The 21,216-nt window shown below is 45.4% G+C and overlaps 1 protein-coding gene across 9 annotated transcripts in view; it reads left to right on the top strand.

The window, feature by feature from the left end:
- ARVCF (ARVCF delta catenin family member) overlaps positions 1-21,216 on the top strand; it is a 331,955-nt gene that overhangs the window by 7,878 nt on the left and 302,861 nt on the right. For 8 of the 9 annotated variants that reach the window (XM_079956529.1, XM_079956526.1, XM_079956524.1 and 5 more), the window contains exon 2: positions 1,332-1,576. In XM_079956529.1, coding sequence (XP_079812655.1) covers positions 1,361-1,576 — 216 coding nt within the window. In that variant the 5' untranslated portion in view covers positions 1,332-1,360. Of the gene's footprint in view, positions 1-1,331; positions 1,577-17,325; positions 17,882-21,216 lie in introns of those variants that run through there. The other variant, XM_079956531.1, reaches the window with a different exon arrangement.

Below are 21,216 nucleotides of genomic sequence, written 5' to 3'. Positions count from 1 at the left end.
TAAAAGCAAAGGCATCAGATGTGAATGAAAGTTATAGAAATAATTGGTCGGCCGGGAGGTGGGTGGGGGGGAGGGGGAAAGAGAAGAAAATGGGAAGCTAATGTATTCTTAAAAGTACATTATTGTTTGCATAGTGAAATTACTTTCATGAAAAGTGTGAGAATCACTTGTCTGACAGAAAGCTTGGGGCGGGGTGGGGGGGAACAGTACCTGTTGAGATAAATCTAAATTCTGTTCAAGGTATACATAGTCTTTATAAAAAAAGAAAAAGAAAAAAGATTTGGTGCAATGCCATTAAGTAAGTGTCTGGAAATTAAACCTTTTCTAAACTATATGAACAAAACAACTGCCACCTTGGGTTTGTATCCAGTGCTAATCAGAGAAGACACATTGAAATCATTGGACATGACTAAGGACATGTTCACATCATATGTTTAAAGCATTATGATGCTACTTTAAACACTAGTTAACGTCTGGCCCCATGGTTCATTTTGCATATCATAAATCCCTGCATATTTTACAGAAACTATACCATTCAGTATTCCATTATTATACCCATCAGAACTTTTTTACACTTTTGAATTTATCTTAATGCTGCCAGTGTTTTCAGCTGTACAACAATTATTTCCCACATATTCAGTAAATGTTTTCCAATCTTTTCTAAACGTATGTTCTTCTTCTCTTATTCGATATGTTAAGTTTGCAAGCAGTGCAGATTCCGTCAACTTAAGTTGCCATTCTTCTTTGGTTGGGACCTCGCTCGTTTTCCATTTTGGGGCTAACAAAACACGGGCCGCAATAATCTTTCCTGACACCCGGGAATTTCAGTCTGAATTATCCCCAACAGAAAGGACTCTGGTTTTTTTGGGAAAGTACTTTTAAACACCCCCCCCCAATTCATTATGGGTCATTTCCCAGTACTCTTTTACCCTTTTACAAGTCTGCCACATATGCAACTGGGAACTGTAGTTTGTCAGGGAAATCTGGGAATCACAGCTCCATGAAGTTAATAGGGGTCTCCTAGCAGCTCTCAACACCCTTAAGAAACTACAGCTCCCAGAATTCTTTGGGATATGCCATGGCAGTTTAAAGCGGTATTGCGGTGCTTTCAGTGTATGGTGTGGATGTGTCCTAAGCTAAGCCTATGAATTTCAATTCGTCTGTTCTGATTAGAACTTAGCTGGATTCAGCCCTTTTGCCTTTGAGCATAGATATGATGTCGCAGACTAATTAACCTGTGCCGTTTTCCTTTTCCTTTTCATTCCTGACCTCTGACCTGTGTCTCCTTTCCCCCCACCCTTTCCCTGACCTTTGTCATTGGCCCATATCAGTGAACAGGCAAGACAGTCTGAGCCCAGTCATGGAAGACTATGATATCAGGTCTGCTGCCAGCATTTTGGCATCCGTTAAGGAGCAAGAGGCTCGTTTCGAGCGCCTCACCCGGGCCCTCGAAGAGGAGCGGCGCAATGTCTCCTTGCAACTCGAACGCGCCAATCAGCCCTCCGACCGAGTGACCATGTGCAACATTGGCAGTGCTCAGCCCCTGGCAACCGCCTGGCAGCAGCTGGTCCTGCAGGTAAACTGCCTGCTCTTATTGCTTGTCCCCTCTGCGTTATGCATCATCCCCACCCCTGTCTCCATTACCAATGTCCATTTACCGTATTATTCGCTCTATAGGATGCACTTTTCCCCCTCCAAAAATTAAGGGGAAATGTGTGTGCGTCCTATGGCGCGAATGCAGGCTCCTTGGCTTCAGCGATAGCAATGTGAAGCCTGGAGAGCGAGAGGGATTGGTGCGCACCGACCCCTCTCGCTTTTCAGGCTTCAGCAAAAGGAACCTGAAGCCTTCGGAGTGCAGGTTCCTTTCGTTGAAGCCAGGAGAGCAAGACTCTCCTGGCTTCAGCAGAGAGGGAGAGCTGCGCAGCGCCCATTGAGCCAAGCGGGAGGAGAAATGGAAGGGGCTCCGCTTCTCCTGCCGCTTCGTTGAAGGGGCGCTGAGCAGAGAGGGGGAGAATTTTTTTTTTCTTGTTCTCCCCCTCTAAAACAAGGTGCGTCCTATGGTCGCGTGCGTCCTATAGAGCGAAAAATATGGTAACTAAGAAAGACATTTATTCGTGGGTCATGTTTTGTATACCAGCCACCTTTTCCATTTTGTCGGTTGTTTCCCGAACCAGTGGGGGGCAGTAGACGGAAAAGCAACCTCTTCTTCCCTCGCCGATTCCTTCTTGATTAACTTCCTGTAGATTGTTTTCTCTCTCAGGCTTTACTTCCTTCCTGCTGCTTCTTCGGTGTTAGTGTTGGACCTGCCTTTTTTCGTTAACCTCATTACTCCATGATGGCCAGGTGTAAGCCTGTACGCAAGATGGCTTGGTTTGCTAGGAGGAATAAACCTTAAGTTTCTTTTTCCTTTTTCTTTTTTTCAAGATAATCTTTATTGGTTTTTATTACATACACATATTGCATTACATTTTACATTTATACTTGCTCCTAGGAGCTTCCTTCCCTCCTTCCTTCTTCTGGCTTTTTTTATATCGTCTCTAAATTTTGGAATAAACCTTAAGTTTCGTTATCGTTTCAGCCGGCGGTCTTAACCCGGCTATTTATCAATGCCCTCTGCTGATACAGTGGTGCCTCGCAAGACGAAATTAATCCATGCCACGAGTCTCTTCGTCTAGCGGTTTTTTCGTCTTGCGAAGCAAGCCCATTGACGGCTTAGCGGCTTAGCGCTATTAGCGGCTTTTAGCAGCTTCTCGGCTTAGTGGATAAGCAGATAAGCGGCTTAGCGGCTTAGAAAAGGGGGGGGAGGGAAAAAAAGTCGGAAAAACTCACAAGACATTTTCGTCTTGCGAAGCAAGCCCATAGGAAATTCGTTTTGCGAAGCACCTCCAAAACGGAAAACTCTTTCGTCTAGCGAGTTTTCCGTCTTGCGAGGCATTCGTCTTGCGGGGCACCACTGTATATGCATTATATATAACATCCTTCAAAGAGCTCAAGCTTAGGCCTGGTCAACACATGTTGGGAAATGAGGTACAGTGGTGCCTCACAAGACGAAATTAATCCGTTCCGTGAGGCTCTTCGTACAGCGGTTTTTTCGTCTTGCGAAGCAAGCCCATTGACAGCTTAGCGGATTAGCGCTATTAGCGGTTTAGCGGCTTTTAGCGATCAGCTGTTAAGCGGCTTAGCAGCTTAGGAAAAGGGGGGGAAGGGAAAAAACCCCGCAGGAACTCGCAAGACATTTTCGTCTTGCGAAGCAAGCCCATAGGGAAATTCGTTTTGCGAAGCGCCTCCAAAACGGAAAACCCTTTCGTCTAGTGGGTTTTCCGTCTTGCGAGGTGTTCGTCTTGCGGGACACCACTGTAGTTGGATGTTGTGAAAAGATTGGAATGGATTGCAAGGGCAGAAGCTGCATATATTGCAAGGTGACTGTCTGGAGTGTCAGACTTAGGCATATGCACGTGAGGCTCAGGGCCACTAAAACTGAGGATTGTTAAAACTGAAGGGAGACCTAGAACAAATCACGGCAACGAGGAGTGCTCAAGCTCAGAGTTTCAGTCAGCTGGACACACTCCTCTCCAGGATACTCAATTCGCCACCCCGGTTTCCTGTCCCCCACCTCAGCAGCCATATAGAAGTGTAAGGTTGGAAAGGGTCCCGAGGGTCATCTAGTCCAACCCCCTGCAACGTAGGAATCGCAGCTAAAGAATCCCTGGCAGATGGCCATCCAACCTCTGTTTAAAAACCTCTAAGGAAGGAGAGTCCACCACCTTCCAAGGTAGTCCTTGGACTACAGCTCTTGCATCAGGAAGTTCTTCCTAACGTTTATTTGGAATCTCCTTGTTTTTTGAATCCATTGATTCAAGACAATCAGCATTCTTTGACCAATGAGCATGCTTATTCTATGCTGGGCTGCTTTTCCGTTCCTCCCCTATTTAAGGGTTTTGTTCTTTCTTAAGAATGGCAGTGGCCATTTTGAGCATGTCCAATTGATGCACATTGTTTTTGGCCCCAGAAGGGGGCAAGGGTGGAGGTGGAATGGGCCTATGCCCAACCACTGATGTGCGCAATGACCTGGAACCCAATCGTGTATTGTTTTTAAACTGTCCTCACCTATTTGTAAAAGCAATTTTAAGAACATGTTTCTAGCTGTTTTTATCGTTTGTAAATTGCCACAAGACGTATTTAAAAGCTAATAATAATACAGTGGTACCTCGGGTTACATACGCTTCAGGTTACAGACTCCGCTAACCCAGAAACAGTACCTTAGGTTAAGAACTTTGCTTGAGGATGAGAACAGAAATCGTGCTCCGGCGGCGCAGTGGCAGCAGGAGGCCCCATTAGCTAAAGTGGTGCTTGAGATTAAGAACAGTTTCAGGTTAAGAACGGACCTCCGGAATGAATTAAGTACTTAACCCGAGGTATCACTGTAATAATAATAATAATAATAATAATAATAATAATAATAATAATGCATAGTAGGGAGATGGGTATCTGATAGAAGCTGCTTTGCATGGTCAGAGACTTAGTCCATCTAGCTCAGGCATAGGCAAACTCGGCCCTCCAGATGTTTTGGGACTACAGCTCCCATCATCCCTGACCACTGGTCCTGTTAGCTAGGGATGATGGGAGTTGTAGTCCCAGAAATCTGGAGGGGCCAAGTTTTCCCATGCCTGATCTAGCTCAGTATTTTCCACTCTGACTGCCAGCACCCCTTCAGGGTTTTAGACAAGGGGTTTCCCTAGCCCTACCTGAAGATATCAGGGATTGAACTGGGGACCTTCTGCATGCAAATCACTGAATTATGGCCCCATCGCCAAATAGAAACAGCTGTGCTGGTGTTGTCTCTGCAGCATGTTCAGTAAATGGTCAATCCACCTGCAGTCTCAGGTAATGCAGTCTGTTCTGCTACCTCGTATTGCTGCATGTATAGGCTACACCTTGAGGTAGCCTGGACTTTTAGTCAGCCTTTTATTGTATAGCATGGTGGTTGTCCTCCCCACCTTGTTACCTGGGGTTCCTGGGCTCCTTCATACTCCAGCAGTACACTCCAGACCGACTCTCGTACGCAGTACAATTGTAAATTGGAGCACTTCTTGGTGATGAGATTTGGTTTTTAGTGTGCATTCTGTTCCCCGAGAACATAATTTGAGTAAAGTCAACAAAATGGGAGTGGCGGATAGGCTTGTGTCAACTTCTCCAAGGTCTAGATTTTGTTTTTGGGGGCACCAAGTGCTCTGGGTACTGGCTGAATTGAAATGGATTTCCAAGTCTTTTCTGCAGAGCAGAAGTGAAGACTTGGTTTCTCTTTGTGAATATCTTGTGTTGTGATGTTTGCAATTGGCCTCATGTTGATTTGGGTCCAGTGTTATGTTGGGGTCCAGTGCTGGAAGCCCATAGAGAAGGAGGCAAGGTTGCTGAGGGATTACAGGACCACGGATAGCTCCAAGCAAGAGGAGGTTGAGCCTCTGAAGCAGGGTGGTCCAACTTTTCATTCTACTGTAAGTGGGCCACAAAAGTATAGTACTTCAATATGGAACCTGTGGGGCACACACTGCTTTGTTGCATGGGTGGGGGGAGCGAGGCCCAAATTTGACCCTAACAGGTTACACCCTGTTTTACAATGTCCTCCTCCTGCTTCTATTTCGGACCTCAAGATTATATGTCCTCTTTATTTATCTTCTGATGGCATAAAGGAGCAGGCATGGGTGCCTCGTTTTTCTCTAGACAGACCAGAACTAGAAACTTTTCTACCCAGGTTATGTGTTTTCTACAACAAACAACTTCATTGTGTGTGGTTTTGCAAGTATCTTCAGACCTCTATGTGGGGTTAACAATGGCAAGGGTTCCATCACAGGTGCAGAGGGAGTCACTTGGTATTGCAGTAATCAAGTGCCAAGCATACATGTGTGAACTAGGCTTTAGTTTCAAAGGCTGACCCAGAAACTGCTACTGAGAGTTTGAAAAAGACCCTGATTGTGTTAGGTGACAGAAGCTGGGCAAAAAAGCTACTTGGGTTTATCTTCTTCTTTGGGGATTAAGGGGTTTCTGAGAATTCTGGTTTGGGACTGGGACTGTTCCTGTTGGAGATCTTTATCCATTTTCTGCAACAGTAGTTGGGAAGGACCATAGCTCTGTCTGTCTCCAAATCAGTCTCTTAAGCATAAGCCAAGAAAGAGTATTCTCTATAAGATTTAATATCAATATACACATCAAGACTTTGAGATTAGACCACTGAAGAAGCCCGCAAAACTATCTTTGGAGTGTCCTACCTGCATGCCACAGTTAAAGGGCCTCATCAGGGGCAAACAGTTGCCTTTTGATTACTTGAACTGGCAGGGCAAAACAGGTGCAAAACGCCAGCACCCTGTCGTCTACAACTTCATTGTCTACAACTTTATTAACATCTATCTACAATTCTACTGGGTGGCGCTGTGGGTTAAACCACAGAGCCTAGGACTTGCCGATCAGAAGGTCGGCGGTTTGAATACCCGTGAGGGGGTGAGCTCCCGTTGCTCAGTCCCTGCTCCTGCCAACCTAGCAGTTTGAAAGCACGTCAAAGTGCAAGTAGATAAATAGGTACTGCTCCGACGGGAAGGTAAACAGCGTTTCAGTGCACTGCTCTGGTTCGCCAGAAGCGGCTTAGTCATCCTGGCCACATGACCCGGAAGCTGTACGCCGGCTCCCTCAGCCAGTAAAGCGAGATGAGAGACACAACTCCAGAGTCGGTCACGACTGGGCCTAATGGTCAGGGGTCCCTTTACCTTTTTACAACTCTACTAGCATCTCTCAGTATTGTGAATATCACCGAACTTACCTTTTGTTGGTATCTTCATGAACTTATCTAAAAGATAAGTTGAAAAATCTATTGAAACCAGACATTATAAGTTCATTTTAGGCTGGGTAGTTCGCAAGTCTTTGTGGCTTTGTTTAATGTTTTGTATTTTTTTGTATTAAGTATGTATAATTATTGTTCTGTGTCTATTAATGGCCAACGTGTTGCATGAGTCGCACTACTGTCTCCAGGTAGGGCTGGGAGAGCCAGCCTTGCCTGAAACCCTGAAGAGCATCTGATAGAATTATCAGAATTGTAAAGGTGGAAAGGACTATGAGGCTCATCTAGTTCAATCTCCTGTATTGCAGGAATCTTTTGCCCAATGTGGGGCTCGAACCCATGGCTTTGAAGTTAAGAGTCTCATGTTCTATGGACTGAGCTATCCCAGCCATCATAGTACATAATACGGAGCTAGGTAGGTCCAATGATCTGACTCAGTATATGGCAGTTCATATGATCCTGAGGTCCTAATCTTACTGTGGTTTAGAGCAGGGGCCGTAGCTTAGTGGTAGAGCAGATGTCCTGTGTGCTGAAGGTCCCAGGTTCAATCCCTGGTATTTCCAGGTAGATCTGGGAGAGACTCCTGTCAAAAATCTTGGACAGCTGGTACTGGCCAGAGTAAACAGTGCTGAACTAGACAGACCAAAGATCTGACTCAGGAGAAGGCAAGATTCCTATGTTATAAATTTATCTTTTCCGCTTTTTGTTTATACAAGGGCCAACCTCCAAGGGAATCTGACCTTGCAACTCTTTCCCCCACCCCAAATTTCCCATTGCTTTTGGGGAATTAAATAATAAGTTTATTTCCATTCCAGTGGCCAGTCTTTTCCATAAGGAAACCCGTGACCTGAATATTTAAGCTGTGCTGGCTCCTTCCTTTGGCAAAATGTAGATTCTCCGTTTATCACACCTAGCAGGTCAAAGGGGGTAGCTGCAGATCAATCAGTCCGCCGAGGTTCATGATCTTCTGTGGACTCCATAGGTGTCGGTACTGTTATAATGATTTTCCTTTTCCTTTTGAGCTGTGAACCTCTTGCATTTGAGATCACACCCTGTGATAGACCTTGTTGTGATTCTTAGGAAGAGTTGCTGTGCCCTTTAAGATGAAAGGACCAGGCAATATGTCAAAGTGTCCTTGCAAACAAAAACAAATGATTGCAATCCTCTGCACACTTTCCTGGAGCAAAGGCACATTGGACAGTTTGGTCTGAGTAGACCTGTGGATGATTAGACTCCACATCTGCTGTGATAAAGCACCTCTAAGTGACTTCAAGGAGAATCGCATCATATTCATAGACTTTATTAGGATTTTGGACAGCAGCGGGGTTGTGATAGAGCTTAAGTCAGAGAGACAGAAAAGAGAGAGAGAGAGAGAGAGAAGCCCATCTGCACTAGACATTTCAAACAGTATCATATCCATTTAAACCAGTGCTTCTCAACCTGTGGGTCCCCAGATGTTGTTGGACTACAACTCCCATCATCCCTGAGCTCTGGCCTTGCTAGCTAGGGGTGATGGAAGTTGTAGTCCAACAACATATGGGGACCCACAGGTTGAGAAAGGCTACTTTAAACAGTTATGGGTGCTGGGAGTTGGTAGGAGACCTAAAGTTCTGAGTAGTTTAATAATCAATCCCTCTTCCCATGAAAATCTGGGAATTGTAGCTTTCTGAGGGGAATAGTGGAGTGGTCTCCTACCAACTCCCAGCACCCTTAATAAACTACAGCTCCCAGAAGCCATGACTATTTAAAGTGGTATGATACTGTTAGATGTTCAGTGAATATGGGGCCAGTGAGAGAGAGAGAGAGAGAGAGAGAGAGAGAGAGAGAGAGATTTTACCTAGAGCAGTGGCTTCCAAACCCAACTGTACCACTATAAAATTTACAAGGGTCTTGGAAGACCACTTGATTATTTTTCTGCCTGTTGCCTGTGGACCCAGGTGCAGTTGTGTAGTGGTTGTGCAGAGCAGGCGGCACATGAAGACCAGGAGGACCAATCACCAGATCAAACCATAATTAGCAGCTGTTTGGAAGGTTGTATTACACTGCATGTGTGTGCATGGTGAAGGTTGTTAATGGTTCATGTGTGGCATATGTCCACTGCTTCTAGTTGTGATGGAAACCCTTGATTTTGAGCCATCTTTGCTGGACCACTAGAAAGCTTAAGACAGAGGATCTTGTTGTGGGTTTGTGGAGTAGTTTACAGGACAGAATGAGAATGGCACTGGAGAGAGAGAGAGAGAGAGAGAGAGAGAGAGAGATATTAAACAGGAAATCAGAAGCATTGCCTAATGGAGTGACAATAGATTGTTAAATGTTTTTCAAGGATGTGGGAGAAGCTATTTGTAACCCTCAAGTCAAGGGGCAAGGAGGCAGACAATTTACTGAGCCAGCTTGAGGGTGTGGGTTGGTGAATCCAGTGCTGGCAGGTAGGGTGGGGAAGAGATTAGACCTTTTACATTTTTTCATCTTGAATTTCTGAGAAGGGAAGAGCTAGTCCTCTCCTTTCCTTGTGCCAGCCTAATGTAAAGAGAAACGGGAGCTTCAAAAACATGGTCAGCGGTTGGGAAGGAAAAGCAGATCTAAAAAATGTAGCAAGATGTCTAGTACAGTAGTGTCTACATAGACTGGTAGCAGCTCTTGAGAGGCCTTTCTCAGCCTGATGTGGAGATGCAAAGGATTTAATTTGGAGCTTTTCATGTGCTGTACCACCAAGCTATGGGCCATGCCCTTAAGAGTTGTATTGGTTGCTGCCTTAAACTGACCTGGATCATAAGACATAAGAAGGTAAGAAGAGAGTTGCTAGGTGATGCCAGTGGCCCATCTAGTCCATGGGTAGGCAAACTAAGGCCCGGGGGCCGGATCGGGCCCAATCACCTTCTAAATCTGGCCAGCGGACAGTCCAGGAATCAGCGTGTTTTTACATGAGTAGAACGTGTCCTTTTATTTAAAATGCATCTCTAGGTTATTTGTGGGACATAGGAATGTGTTCATTTTTTCTTCTTCAAAATATAGTCCACCACCACCCCCCGCCACAAGGTCTGAGGGACAGTGGACCGGCCCCCTGCTGAAAAAGTTTGCTGACCCTTGATTCTAGTTTAGCCTTCTGTTCTCACAGTGGCCAACACAATGCATATGAAAGCAGCAGAATCTGAGTGCAAGAGCAATCTCTCCACCTGTGATTCCCAGCATACTGCCTCCGACAATGGAGGTCCTCCTAGCTTAGCGTTGTCTATCTGTCCATGATTTTAGCCAAGTACGTTCCCAGCCTTACCTGAAGATGCTGGGGGGTCTTTTGGCATGCCAAATACCATATTTTTCGTTCTATAGGACACACTTTCCCCCCTCCAAAAATTGAGGGGAAAGTGTGTCCTATAGAGCGAATGCAGGCTGCGCGGCTAAGCCCAAAGCCAGAACAGGGAGATGGAGCGCTGCGGAGCACTCCGTCTAGCTGTTCTAGCTTGGGGATGGCTGCGCGCAAAGCCTCTGCAGGGCAGCGGGGTGCCTTCACCCCGCTGCCCTGTGGAGGCTACAAAGGCTGTCCCCAAAGCCAGAACAGTGAGACAGTCTCGCTGTTCTAGCTTGGGGGTGGTAGCTGCCTGAAAACTCCCGCTGCGCTCTGGAGGCTTTGGGTGAATGCACCTTGAACGCACCTTGTTTTAGAGGGGGAGAACAAGAAATTTTTTTCCCCCTGTTCTCCCCGTCCTATGGTCCGGTGCGTCCTATAGAGTGAAAAATACGGTATGTTCCCTGCCACTGATCAGCAAGGGCCAGTTGTGAGTTAAGCACGAGCCTCATGGCTGCCTGGTCTTCATTTCCCCTGTGACGTTTCCTTGCTCCCCTTCCTTCTGTGAATTTCTTCCCATGCCTGTGTGAATTTATTCCCTTCGCCGTCTATTTTAAGATACCATTTGCAAATTCATGTCTAGGTGGAAATGCCTCTTCTAGCTAAGCACCCATCATATTGCTACAACTTGAAAAGAATATCTGAGCAGCTGAGATTTGTTTTATTTTAAATGACTTAAAAGCACAGGGTCTTTTCTGCCAGATGTTTGTAGTTGCAAACAGACTATTGCGGGATGGAGAGGGGGAGAATTGACCCCCGGTCTTTATTATGCTGCTTAGTTTTCTGGTGGTAGAACACAAAATAGTCCAGATGCAACCTCTGAGAGAGTTTTATTTGAAAGCGAGAAGTCGGGATGAATGGTCTGGAAATGCTTCATTCCTCCCTGAGATTCTTGTCATTTGATTGATGCAACCAGCACGTGATTACTCCAAACAGTGGAAGCATTTTCTAGGAGAAGCTGAGGGTGGGGGGAGCATAAGAGATGCTGGAAATGGGAGGAGGCAGAGAGAGAGAGAGAAGGATGAAAGAAGGGAGCTTTGCAGTGTGAAAATGCCTTCTCTAAAAATAAACAGCAATCTATGTGACCTGACTTCCGGATTTGGCTTTTTCTGTTGTTGAAGGCTGCGCATCTCTCTCCCGCTTGGCAAGGGAGAGTGTGGGCCTTTTGGACCCCTTAGCTAGGCTCACACAAGTCTTCAGGATTCAGGATATTTGCACCCCACTCTTCCTCTGAGGAGCATGCGTGGGATTGTTCCATTTTCTCCCAGCACCAGCCCCCATGAGGTAGATTAGACTGAGACTGTGTGACTTTTGACCCAAGCCAGCCCATGAGTGCCGTGGATGAGAGGAGGGAAATCTGAGTTGGAACTCCCAAAATTCTGGCTTCCAGTTGGAGAAGGGGAGAAATTCGACTCAGTTCATGTTCAAAGGTAAACCTAATTCGCACTTTCCCAAACATTCTGAGATCTGAAAGGGAGCCATCCTTTAAAATCCGCCCTTCTCTGAATTTTGCAATGCAGCTTTTCAGCCAAGTAATATGGACACAAGTGGATATATAGGGCTGCATTCCATTCCATACCAGTGTGGTGTAGTGGTTAAGAGTGGTAGACTCGTAACCTGGTGAACTGGGTTCGCTTCCCCGCTCCTCCACATGCAGCTGCTGGGTGACCTTGGGCTAGTCACACTTCTCTGAAGTCTCTCAGCCCCACTCACCTCACAGAGTGTTTGTTGTGGGGGAGGAAGGGAAAGGAGATTGTTAGCCGCTTTGAGGCTCCTTCACATAGTGATAAAGTGGGATATCAAATCCAAACTCCTCCTCCTCCTCCTCCTCCTCCTCCTCCTCCTCCTCCTCCTCCTCCTCCCCCTCTTCTTCATGGAAAAACACACACACAGAGAAATGGGTTCTTTTCGGGAAAATCGCTTTGCAGAAATGAGCATATTGGGTGAAATTGCATACAAATGTGTGTATATTTGTGTATATATGCTGCTGAAGCGAGCACATATGTGTGTATATTTGTGTGCGGGGATCACAAATATTTTAGGGCCTTGTGAATTTTCACAAGGCCCTAAAAGCATTACAGACAGATGCAGAAATGTACAAGACTAAACTTAAGATGGGAAATAATGAGAAGCTAAGGGAAACCAAAATGGTTCAGTTTGCCTGTCCCGAAAATGTACTGAAATATCCTGAAAATATTGCTTGCTTGCTTGCTTGTTTGCGGATGGTGCTGTCTACATCATTTAGTGGTTGATTTAGCATTGGTGTGATTTGGCTTCATGGCTTTGGAGATGATGGCACTTAAGAAAGAATCATAGAGTCATAGAATTGTAGAGTGAGTCATCTGAAGATCATCTAGTCCAACCCTCTGCAGTGCAAGGATCTCAACTAAAGCACCCATGACAGATGGCCATCCAAGCTGTGCTTAAAAACCTCCAAGGAAGGAGAGTAAATGGTCAGTAAAGAAATATAAGATACAGTTATGTGATTTAATGAGTCAATAGGGAAAAAAAAGCACCAAAAGGAAAAGGGTGTGTGATCTATAATTTCAAAGGGTTCCATGGTCCAAATTAAAACTATTTTTAAATTTCAAAATAGAATTTAATAAGCAACTTTGAACTGTGCTAAATCCAGACACGTTCACAGACCTGTAGTTTGCTGTCACTCCTGAGCTGCTGTGTTTGTGTATGAAGTAAAACTATTTTTTATATATGCCAAAGAAGCAATCTCCAGCACTTTGGCCCCTTGACATTTTTAACTTATGAAAGATCCGCCCCCCCCCCCAAAAAAAGGAAAGGCCATTTGCCAAGTCTTCAAATATCAATAATCCCGATGATTGAGATCACAAGTCTTCAAAACCCCTTTAAAAAAAAAAAAGAAAACCAATATTTTATTAAAAGAGTTTCATTTATGAAAATAAAGTGAGAAGGAAAAAAAAAGAAATAGAAAAAAAAGTACAAGAGGTCAAGGTCTTCAAAAAATTGACAATTATGGGCCATGCCACTGTCAAACTAAACACACACACACACACACACACACACACACACACACACCTTCTTGCATTTCTTCTTTCTGTATCTGCCTGTTGTTATTAAAACTTAATAAAAATATTTAGGAGAAATGTACTTTAAAAGCTTTAATCCAGAATGATTAAATCTGAGGGCAGGGCCACCACATGAGGGCAGGAAGAGCCAACAGTCCACATCTCTTGCCTGACAAAGTTAGTTTAGGCACAGAGATCAGCTCTACATCTTCTGCTGGGAAGATGCAAATAACCCTCTTCCTTTCCTCGTTTAGCACAATGTTGACTTCCTTGTCATCCAAGCTCTCCTTAGCCAGCTTCCTGCTTATAATGTATTTAAAGATTTTGTTAGTTCGTTTAAAGGTGAAAGGGTTATCTGAGCTGAAAAGAACCTAGAGCAGTAGCTCCCAATTAGCTATTTGCTGACGACCCCCTATTTTTCAAAAGCCAAGCCATGGAACCCCTACTTTTGAAAATTTTGATAACTCTATTGTAGCTACGTACATGTGCAAAGCATTTTTTGGGGAAGAAAATGTGGGGTAGCCCCTAATAAGCAAAGAATTTTAGGTATGCTAAAAAACAGACCATAAAAGTTGTTACCACATATTGCTTATCCCCAGACAGTAGGAAAAACTTATCTTCATTGCTTTACTACAACTGAATAATAATAAAAAAACTAATTGTGTCCTTAACTTGCAAGTGTTCTATATGCAGAAGGTGTTTTCATATTCAGACATGCTATTCCTTACTTGTAATCTGAGATGGCACATTTTAGCAAAACTTTGCAGCATATGGTTCTGCTGGCTGAGGGATCTCGCACCTTCCAAGACATAGGTGAAGGCTTGGTCAGGGCTTGATAAAGTCTTGGTGAAGACTGAGTAGAAAACAGCTGGATTTTTGTAATGTTTGTAATAGCAGCAGCAGCAGCAGCAGCAACAACAAGTTTAGTCCTCCTGTGCCCATATCATCCCTGGTTTAAAGAGATTAATGAGTTAAATACAGTACTTATGTGGAGTGAGTTTTTTATTCTTGCTGATTACCCAGTAGGAACAACCAGCTTTTTAATTTAGTAGGATTCTGCTGTCCATCTGTTTTGAAATGCTACAATAATTGTGAAATTATTGAAATGTATAAAACTGAATATGGGGCATGGGTGGCATTGTGGGTTAAACCACAGAGCCTAGGACTTGCTGATCAGAAGGTCAGCAGTTCAAATCCATGCAATGGGGTGAGCTCCCATTGCTCGGTCCCAGCTCCTGCCAACCTAGCAGTTCGAAAGCACACCAGTGCAAGTAGATAAATAGGTACTGCTCCGGCGGGAAGGTAAACGGTGTTTCCGTGCGCTGCTCTGGTTCACCAGAAGTGGCTTAGTCATGCTGGCCACATGACCCGGAAGCTGTACGCCGGCTCCCTCGGCCAGTAAAGCGAGATGAGCGCCACAACCCCAGAGTCGTCCAGGACTGGACCTAATGGTCAGGGGTCCCTTTACCTATCTTGAGTAAGACATACATAACCGGCAACCAAAGGGATATAAAGAGGGTAAAAGGACCTGCTTTCTCAGTTCTATTTATGCAAAAGAATAGGATAGATAATACCTCTTAAAAAAGCAGTCTATGACCAAGCTAGCTTTCACTAAGCTATGTGGCACCATAATGTTGTTCCCCATCTCCTGTTCTGCCTTGTATTCATCGCACGCAGCACCGTTTCTGTTCTGCTGCAGTTCAGATTCTGCCAAATATGACACTATTTTTCTCACTGTCCTCTGTGGTGAAATTAGATGTTAACTAAATCATACAATTTTTATGTAAAGTGCATTGTCATTACGGTTTTTAATAAACCCATTTATTCCAATGTGTGCTGCTCTGGTTCGCCAGAAGCGGCTTAATCATGCTGGCCACATGACCCGGAAGCTGTACGCTGGCTCCCTCGGCCAATAAAGCGAGATGAGCGCCGCAACCCCAGGGGTCAGGGGTCCCTTTACCTTTTTTATAAAACGGAAAATCATAAATCAGAATAAAAAGTAGAGAGCAAGAGGTAAGGATCCATTACATTTTTTAAAAAATGATAAACATTTCAACCTGCCCCATGGAGCAAGTTGTTTGCACTCCCCCCCCCCGCCCCCTCCAACTGCAAGAGCCCTAAGAAACTGACAGAGGTTTGTGCCAAATCCCAGCTCACATCCAACAGCTCTTTCCTAAATTTTCCCCTGCCAGCAAGCAGGCACTGGTCGCGAGCAGAGTTCTGGATGATCCATGGAAGGCTTTCACTGTGCAATTAACAAGTGAGTCTCTGGCAGGAGATGGTGCTGTGGACCCTCAGGGGTCTCCGGACCCCAAGTTAGGAACCACTGATCTAGAGTATGAAAGAGCGTCTCCACCTCCATCGTTCTGCCCAGACACTGAGGTCCAGCACCGAGGGCCTTCTGGCGGTTCCCTCGCTGCGAGAAGCCAAGTTACAGGGAACCAGGCAGAGGGCCTTCTCGGTAGTGGCCCCCGCCCTGTGGAATGCCCTCCCACCAGATGTCAAAGAGAACAACAACTACCAGACTTTTAGAAGACATCTGAAGGCAGCCCTGTTTAGGGAAGCTTTTAATGTTTAATAGGTTATTGTATTTTAGTGTTTTGTTAGAAGCCGCCCCGAGTGGCTGGGGAAACCCAGCCAGATGGGCGGGGTATAAATAATAAATTATTATATTTTTTATTGAGTCTTCATAATGCAATCCTGATTTCAGGACTCTTTGAACCTGATTTTTTTGGGATAGCTATCCTGCTTCATTTCCGATTGTGTTGGTTGGCATTGATTCATGGCAGGGCCTCCTCAGTGGTGGTTCCCCATTTGTGGAATACTCTCCCTGGTGTGGTGCATCTGTCTCCCTCATTATTGACTGTCAGGAGGGATTTGAAAATGTTTCACTTTAGCCAGGCATTTGGTGGCTGACAGATACTATTCCCAGCAACCCTGGAATCATTGACTGAGAGAACGTGACTATTTTTAGACGATATTGTTGTATGTCCTTGGCTCCTTTGAGCCAAAGAGTGATAAATAAATTGAATAAATAAATAAATAAATGTTGTGCAGGATCACCCTTCAAGGTGGCAATAACACCAAGGAAGCACCATAAAGTGGAATGTTTTGTGGAAGGGACTATAAAAATTTAGTGTTGTGACCCTATCAGTGCACTCCTAGATTTCTCTCCCCCCCTTTTTTTTATCTGTTATTGTCTGCTTGCATTTCTGTAGAAGCCAAATGTTCATTGACACTTCCATCTCGAACACTTTAGCCATCCTATTGCACAGGTTTTCAGTATGAATTAGGAGAATCCTGAGGGTTGCCAAACAAATCTGAGCAAAAATATTATACAGTGGTACCTTGGTTACCGAATGCCTGTGTTGTCGAACGTTTCAGTTCTCGAACGCCAAAATCCCGGAAGTAAATGCTTCTGTTTTTGAACATTTTTCGGAACTCAAACATGAGACACGGCTTCCGCTGAGTGCAAGAAGCTCTTGCAACCCATGGGAAGCCACGCCTTGGTTTTCGAATGTTTCGGAAGCTGAACAGTCTTCTGGAACGGATTACGTTCGAGAACCGAAGTACCACTGTAACCTCCTCCAGAAGAGACTGGCTAGCAGATCCACCCTCTGGCACTCAGATCCTCTTTGACTGTGATGATATTTTGTTTTATTTTGTTTACAGGGAGAGCATTTCCGTGTTTCAGGGGCAAGAGTGCGTGCACTGCATGTGTGACATCACATGATGTCATTGCACACACGCCGCATGTATTTTCCTGAAATACGTGCTACAAGACAGTGATAGATGCCCTTCATGGGTGACTTCGTAGGTGTACCCAGGTACGAAAATTAACATTCCTGGAGAAGCTTTTGGTGTTGTTTGGAAGTCTCCGAAAGAGGATAAATGCGCCAGAAGAGGTCGCAGAGGAGGCAGGTGTGCGGCACCTGTTGCTGGTGTTGCACCTGGTGCTTCCCTTTGCCTTTCAAACCGGCATGTTCTCAACTCCTTTCGAAAGAGAGTGAAATTTGCTTGCCTGGCTTGGGTCGACGCTGTCAGTGGGGTCTGCTGTGTGAGCCGACCGTGCCTCTCTGGAGAGGCTGGCTGGCTGGGTGTGGCCAGAGGCTGCTGTAGTGGAGCTTCCAGCTGTGACTGTCAGTTTCCGCCCCCTGAAGCGGCGAACGGGGAGAGTTTGCACAAGCCACAGCTTTGCTGTGAAGATCGGCACTCTCCAGGAGCAACAGCACAGGAAGGACATCAGTTTGGGGCTTTTCGCCGCCCTCTCCTGCTCCCCCTCCTCCCCCAGGAATGGAGAAAGGCGGGAGGGAGTGAAATCAGAAGCATGTGAAGACCTTCCTCCTCCTTCCTTTCATTCAGAGCCGGTTTGATTGGGGGGCCGGCCGTTTTTCTCCTTTCCGGATTGGTTCTGCTTCCCTTCTGGATCGATTTGAGGGGCTCTCCAAATACTAGAGAGGGAGGGAGAGGAAAGAGTCCATTGCCTTCCAGATTGTCAAGGCAAGAGGGACGGATCTCTTCCCTAAAACACCTTGCCTGCAAACCGGATTGATTTGGGACTTCATGTATTTTTTCCTAATTATAAATATCTATTTTTTCAAAATATTTTTTGCCCGGTGGGAACTACAAAACTGATTCCTTGCATAAATGCCTGCAGAACTCAGACAGGTTAGTAGATTAACTTGACACCTGCTTTTCTTCTCTGCCTGCCTTTTCAGGTTTCTTGGGTGTGTGTGTGGAGAAGGTGTTTGATGTTGATGGCGCCTAATTTTATGTGTGTGCATGTAGTGTTTTCCTGTGTGTGAGAGGGAGAGAGCTGGAGAAGGGCAAGCTGTTTTTCTTCTTCTTCTCCAGAGAGAGAGAGAGAGAGAGAGAAGCAAAGAAAGCAGTTTTAAGTCTCCTCACCTAAACCAGCTTTTCGGAGAGAGGGAGAGAGATTTTGCTTTTTGTCTTTTGCTGTGCTAAGAGTCGAGGGAGAAACCGGCTATTGTTTCCTTTGACCTTCCAGCTCAGCTCAGTAAATCCAGGGAAACTCGTTTGAGACGTGAAAAGCTGGGAATGAGGATCTGCCCTGCCAAGTTGGGGAGGGTGAGGAGAGGTCTGTTGGTCCTGCTGTTGCTGCTCTGGCTTTTGCCCACCGCAGGTTTTGTTAGGATGTGTAGAAAAGGAAAATTTTTGGAGGGGATGAAAGCAAAAGTTTTAGGCCAGGGGAGACCCCCTGCTCCTTCTTTGAGGAGGAGACGACCCTGTTCAATATCATGAAACACTAGGGACAATGGAGGTGCTGAAATACATTTCTGGCTTAACTTTGTAGTGAATTTATGCAGGTCCTGTTAAGAAACGGGAAATTGTGCTATTCTGCAATGAATGTTTGCTCACTTACCTTTGCAGATGGAAGAAACTCTGATGGAAAAAAACAGAATCTAGTCAGCTGTGAAATGTGAAACCCGTGTTTTTTTCTTCTGTTTTTAAACCCGGCTGTGTTGCTTTCAATCTTTGCACCCGGAAAAGGGTCAATTCTGGTGCGGCAGGGGGTAGTAAAAGTTACTTGTTGGTGCTTTGAGTTGTGCATGCATCTTTTAATTGGATGGTGACAGGGAGAGAATTGCCGCCCTGCTTTGATCTTTACGGGCTCGCTGTATACCTTGGCAGCGAAAAGTTGAACGAGGCTTTGAGACCCGGGTCGCTTCGATCCGGTTTAAGAGACGGCATGCCTTGAGTGTGGTTACTGTTCCTTGAATTGGTTGGCCCCCTCCATAAACTGGGTCACGGGTGAGCTAAGATGTTAGGCATGGACGCTGATGCATGAAGGTCTTGTCTCGGGGGCCAAAGGAGTGATTGGGTGACCTTCAGCTCTGTTGCAAAGCTTGTCGTTCATCTGTTAGGAATGCACCCCTGTCTGCCACAATGCATGGTCTGTCTTTTGCGGGAATGATGAGTTGGGGGTCCTGCTAGTGGGTTAGTAGAGTGCTTAAACGGCGGCTTTGACCCTGACATCATATATGCATTCTTCTCCTCGCTAAGTGCTTTCTCGTGTTTGCATTCCTTGAGGAGTGTGTGTAACACCTGTGGATGTTGTAAGAAGTGAAAGTCTTTCTTATTGCCTTTTGTGCCGCCTGACCCAAAACTATTGCAGCTGTCTCCTTGCATGCAGTCAGCTGCTGATGTACACAAAATTAGGAACAGAAATCTGTCTCTTTGAATATTTTCTACTGGGAAGGGAGAGGGGGAAAAAGGGGGAGACCCCAGATACATGCAATAATCTTAGAGGTAAGGAGGATTGCCAGGAGTAATGTTAACAATCTCAGGGGGGAGTTGTTGACAAAGGAATGTGTGTGTATTCTGGAGAATGATTATTGTCTTAACAGTGTCGGAAATAAATTTTCCCATGCCACCCTTAATTTTTCAGGCTCAGGCAGAGAGAGATAAGTGTTATGGTTTCGGTTTTCAATGGACTGTCAGGCATTTAGGAGAAGACAGATGTCTGTTTTGCTTCCTGTGCTCTTCTTGGGGGGGGGGGGGCAGGGGCGGGCACACGGGACTAGATTAATTGAGGCTATTTTTCTAAAGTCTGAATTCCTCATGTGTCCCTGGACTGTCGATGAGTGCAAGAGGGGCCTTCCTTATAAGGACAATGGTGGCTCCTCAACTCGATGCTGTCAAAGGAATTTATTTTACCGACAGCAGAAGTTTCACAGACTGGGGCGGGGGGGGAGGGAGAATGCTTGTAAATCTCCCCCCTTCCTCCAATCACCTCACAATGGCTGATAGCATAAAATTGGCAGAGAAGAAGGGACCCCTTGAAACATTAGCCATTTCGGCTGCACACCTCAAAACGTGAAGCCTGAAGGCCAAAATGGATATGGAGTGGGAGATTTTTGATTGGTTCTCCTGGAGGGAGTGCTTAACCCTTTCTTCTTGCACCATTTCCCTGATTGAAATCACACCCCCTCCCCTTCCCAAAGCTGCTTTTAGCCTCGCCAAGGGTAATAGACAGAAGACAATAACAGAAGCATCAAGCAGGTCTGTGATGGGCACCATGCAGTCCTCAGCCTAATTTCATGGGGCGGGGGCAGGTTAAGAAGGGAAAGAACAGGGTTGAAATGGGGTGGTCGAAAGAGGGAGAGGAAAAAAGTCCCTCCCCATTCTGGGATCTGGTCCCATCTGCTGCTGGTTCTGCTCCTGCCAACCTCTTACTGAATGTGCCCCTCACCCAGCTTAAAGGTTCCTCAACCCTTGGGGTAGGTGGTTTCACTTTGGCTCAGGAAAAATTGTACAGGGAGGGAAGGCAGAACTTTCTCTGGTGTCACTGCCCTACACAAAACGGCAAATTCCCCCCACAACTACTTTTCAAAGTAAGTAAATAAATAGAAAGGAGATCTAATCATGGACCTCATGTGGTCACGCCTGTTAGGACTCCCAGGCTCTGAATGTTTAATTTGTTTCCATTTATTTATTAAAGACCTTCACGTCCTGGTTTTTATATGCCATATTTTTCGCTCCATAAGATGCACCTGACCATAAGATGCACCTAGTTTTTAGAGGAGGAAAGCAAGAAAAAAAATATTCTGAACGAAACAGTGGATGTATGATTTTTGTGGTTCATGCTGTGGCCACAGACATGTGATTTGACGGTGAGTTTGGGGTAGCCCAGTGCAAAAATCCTGAGAATCTATGTGGATCTGTGCTTTGTAACCACGTTTTTGCACCACTGTGGCCCCCGCAACAGTGGATGTGTGTGTTTTTTGGTGCAGGCTGTAGCCATAGACATGCTATGTGATCTGATGGTGAATTTGGGGTGACCCAATGCAAAAACCCTGAGGATCCATGTGGATTCGTGCTTTGTAACCACATTTTTGCGCCATTGCGGGCCCACGCAACAGTGGATATGTGTTTATATATAAAAAAATCAAAGCACTACAAACTTCACTGTATTTATTTTTTATTGCATTTTTGCTCTGCTTTTCTTCCACCATGGAATGCAAGGCAGTCTACATATCCTT

The sequence above is a fragment of the Podarcis cretensis genome (assembly GCF_951804945.1).
Source record: "Podarcis cretensis genome assembly, chromosome: 16".
NCBI classification, from domain to species: domain Eukaryota; kingdom Metazoa; phylum Chordata; class Lepidosauria; order Squamata; family Lacertidae; genus Podarcis; species Podarcis cretensis.
Note: the sequence above shows the minus strand (reverse complement) of the source record. Positions and strands in the feature narration are given on the sequence as shown.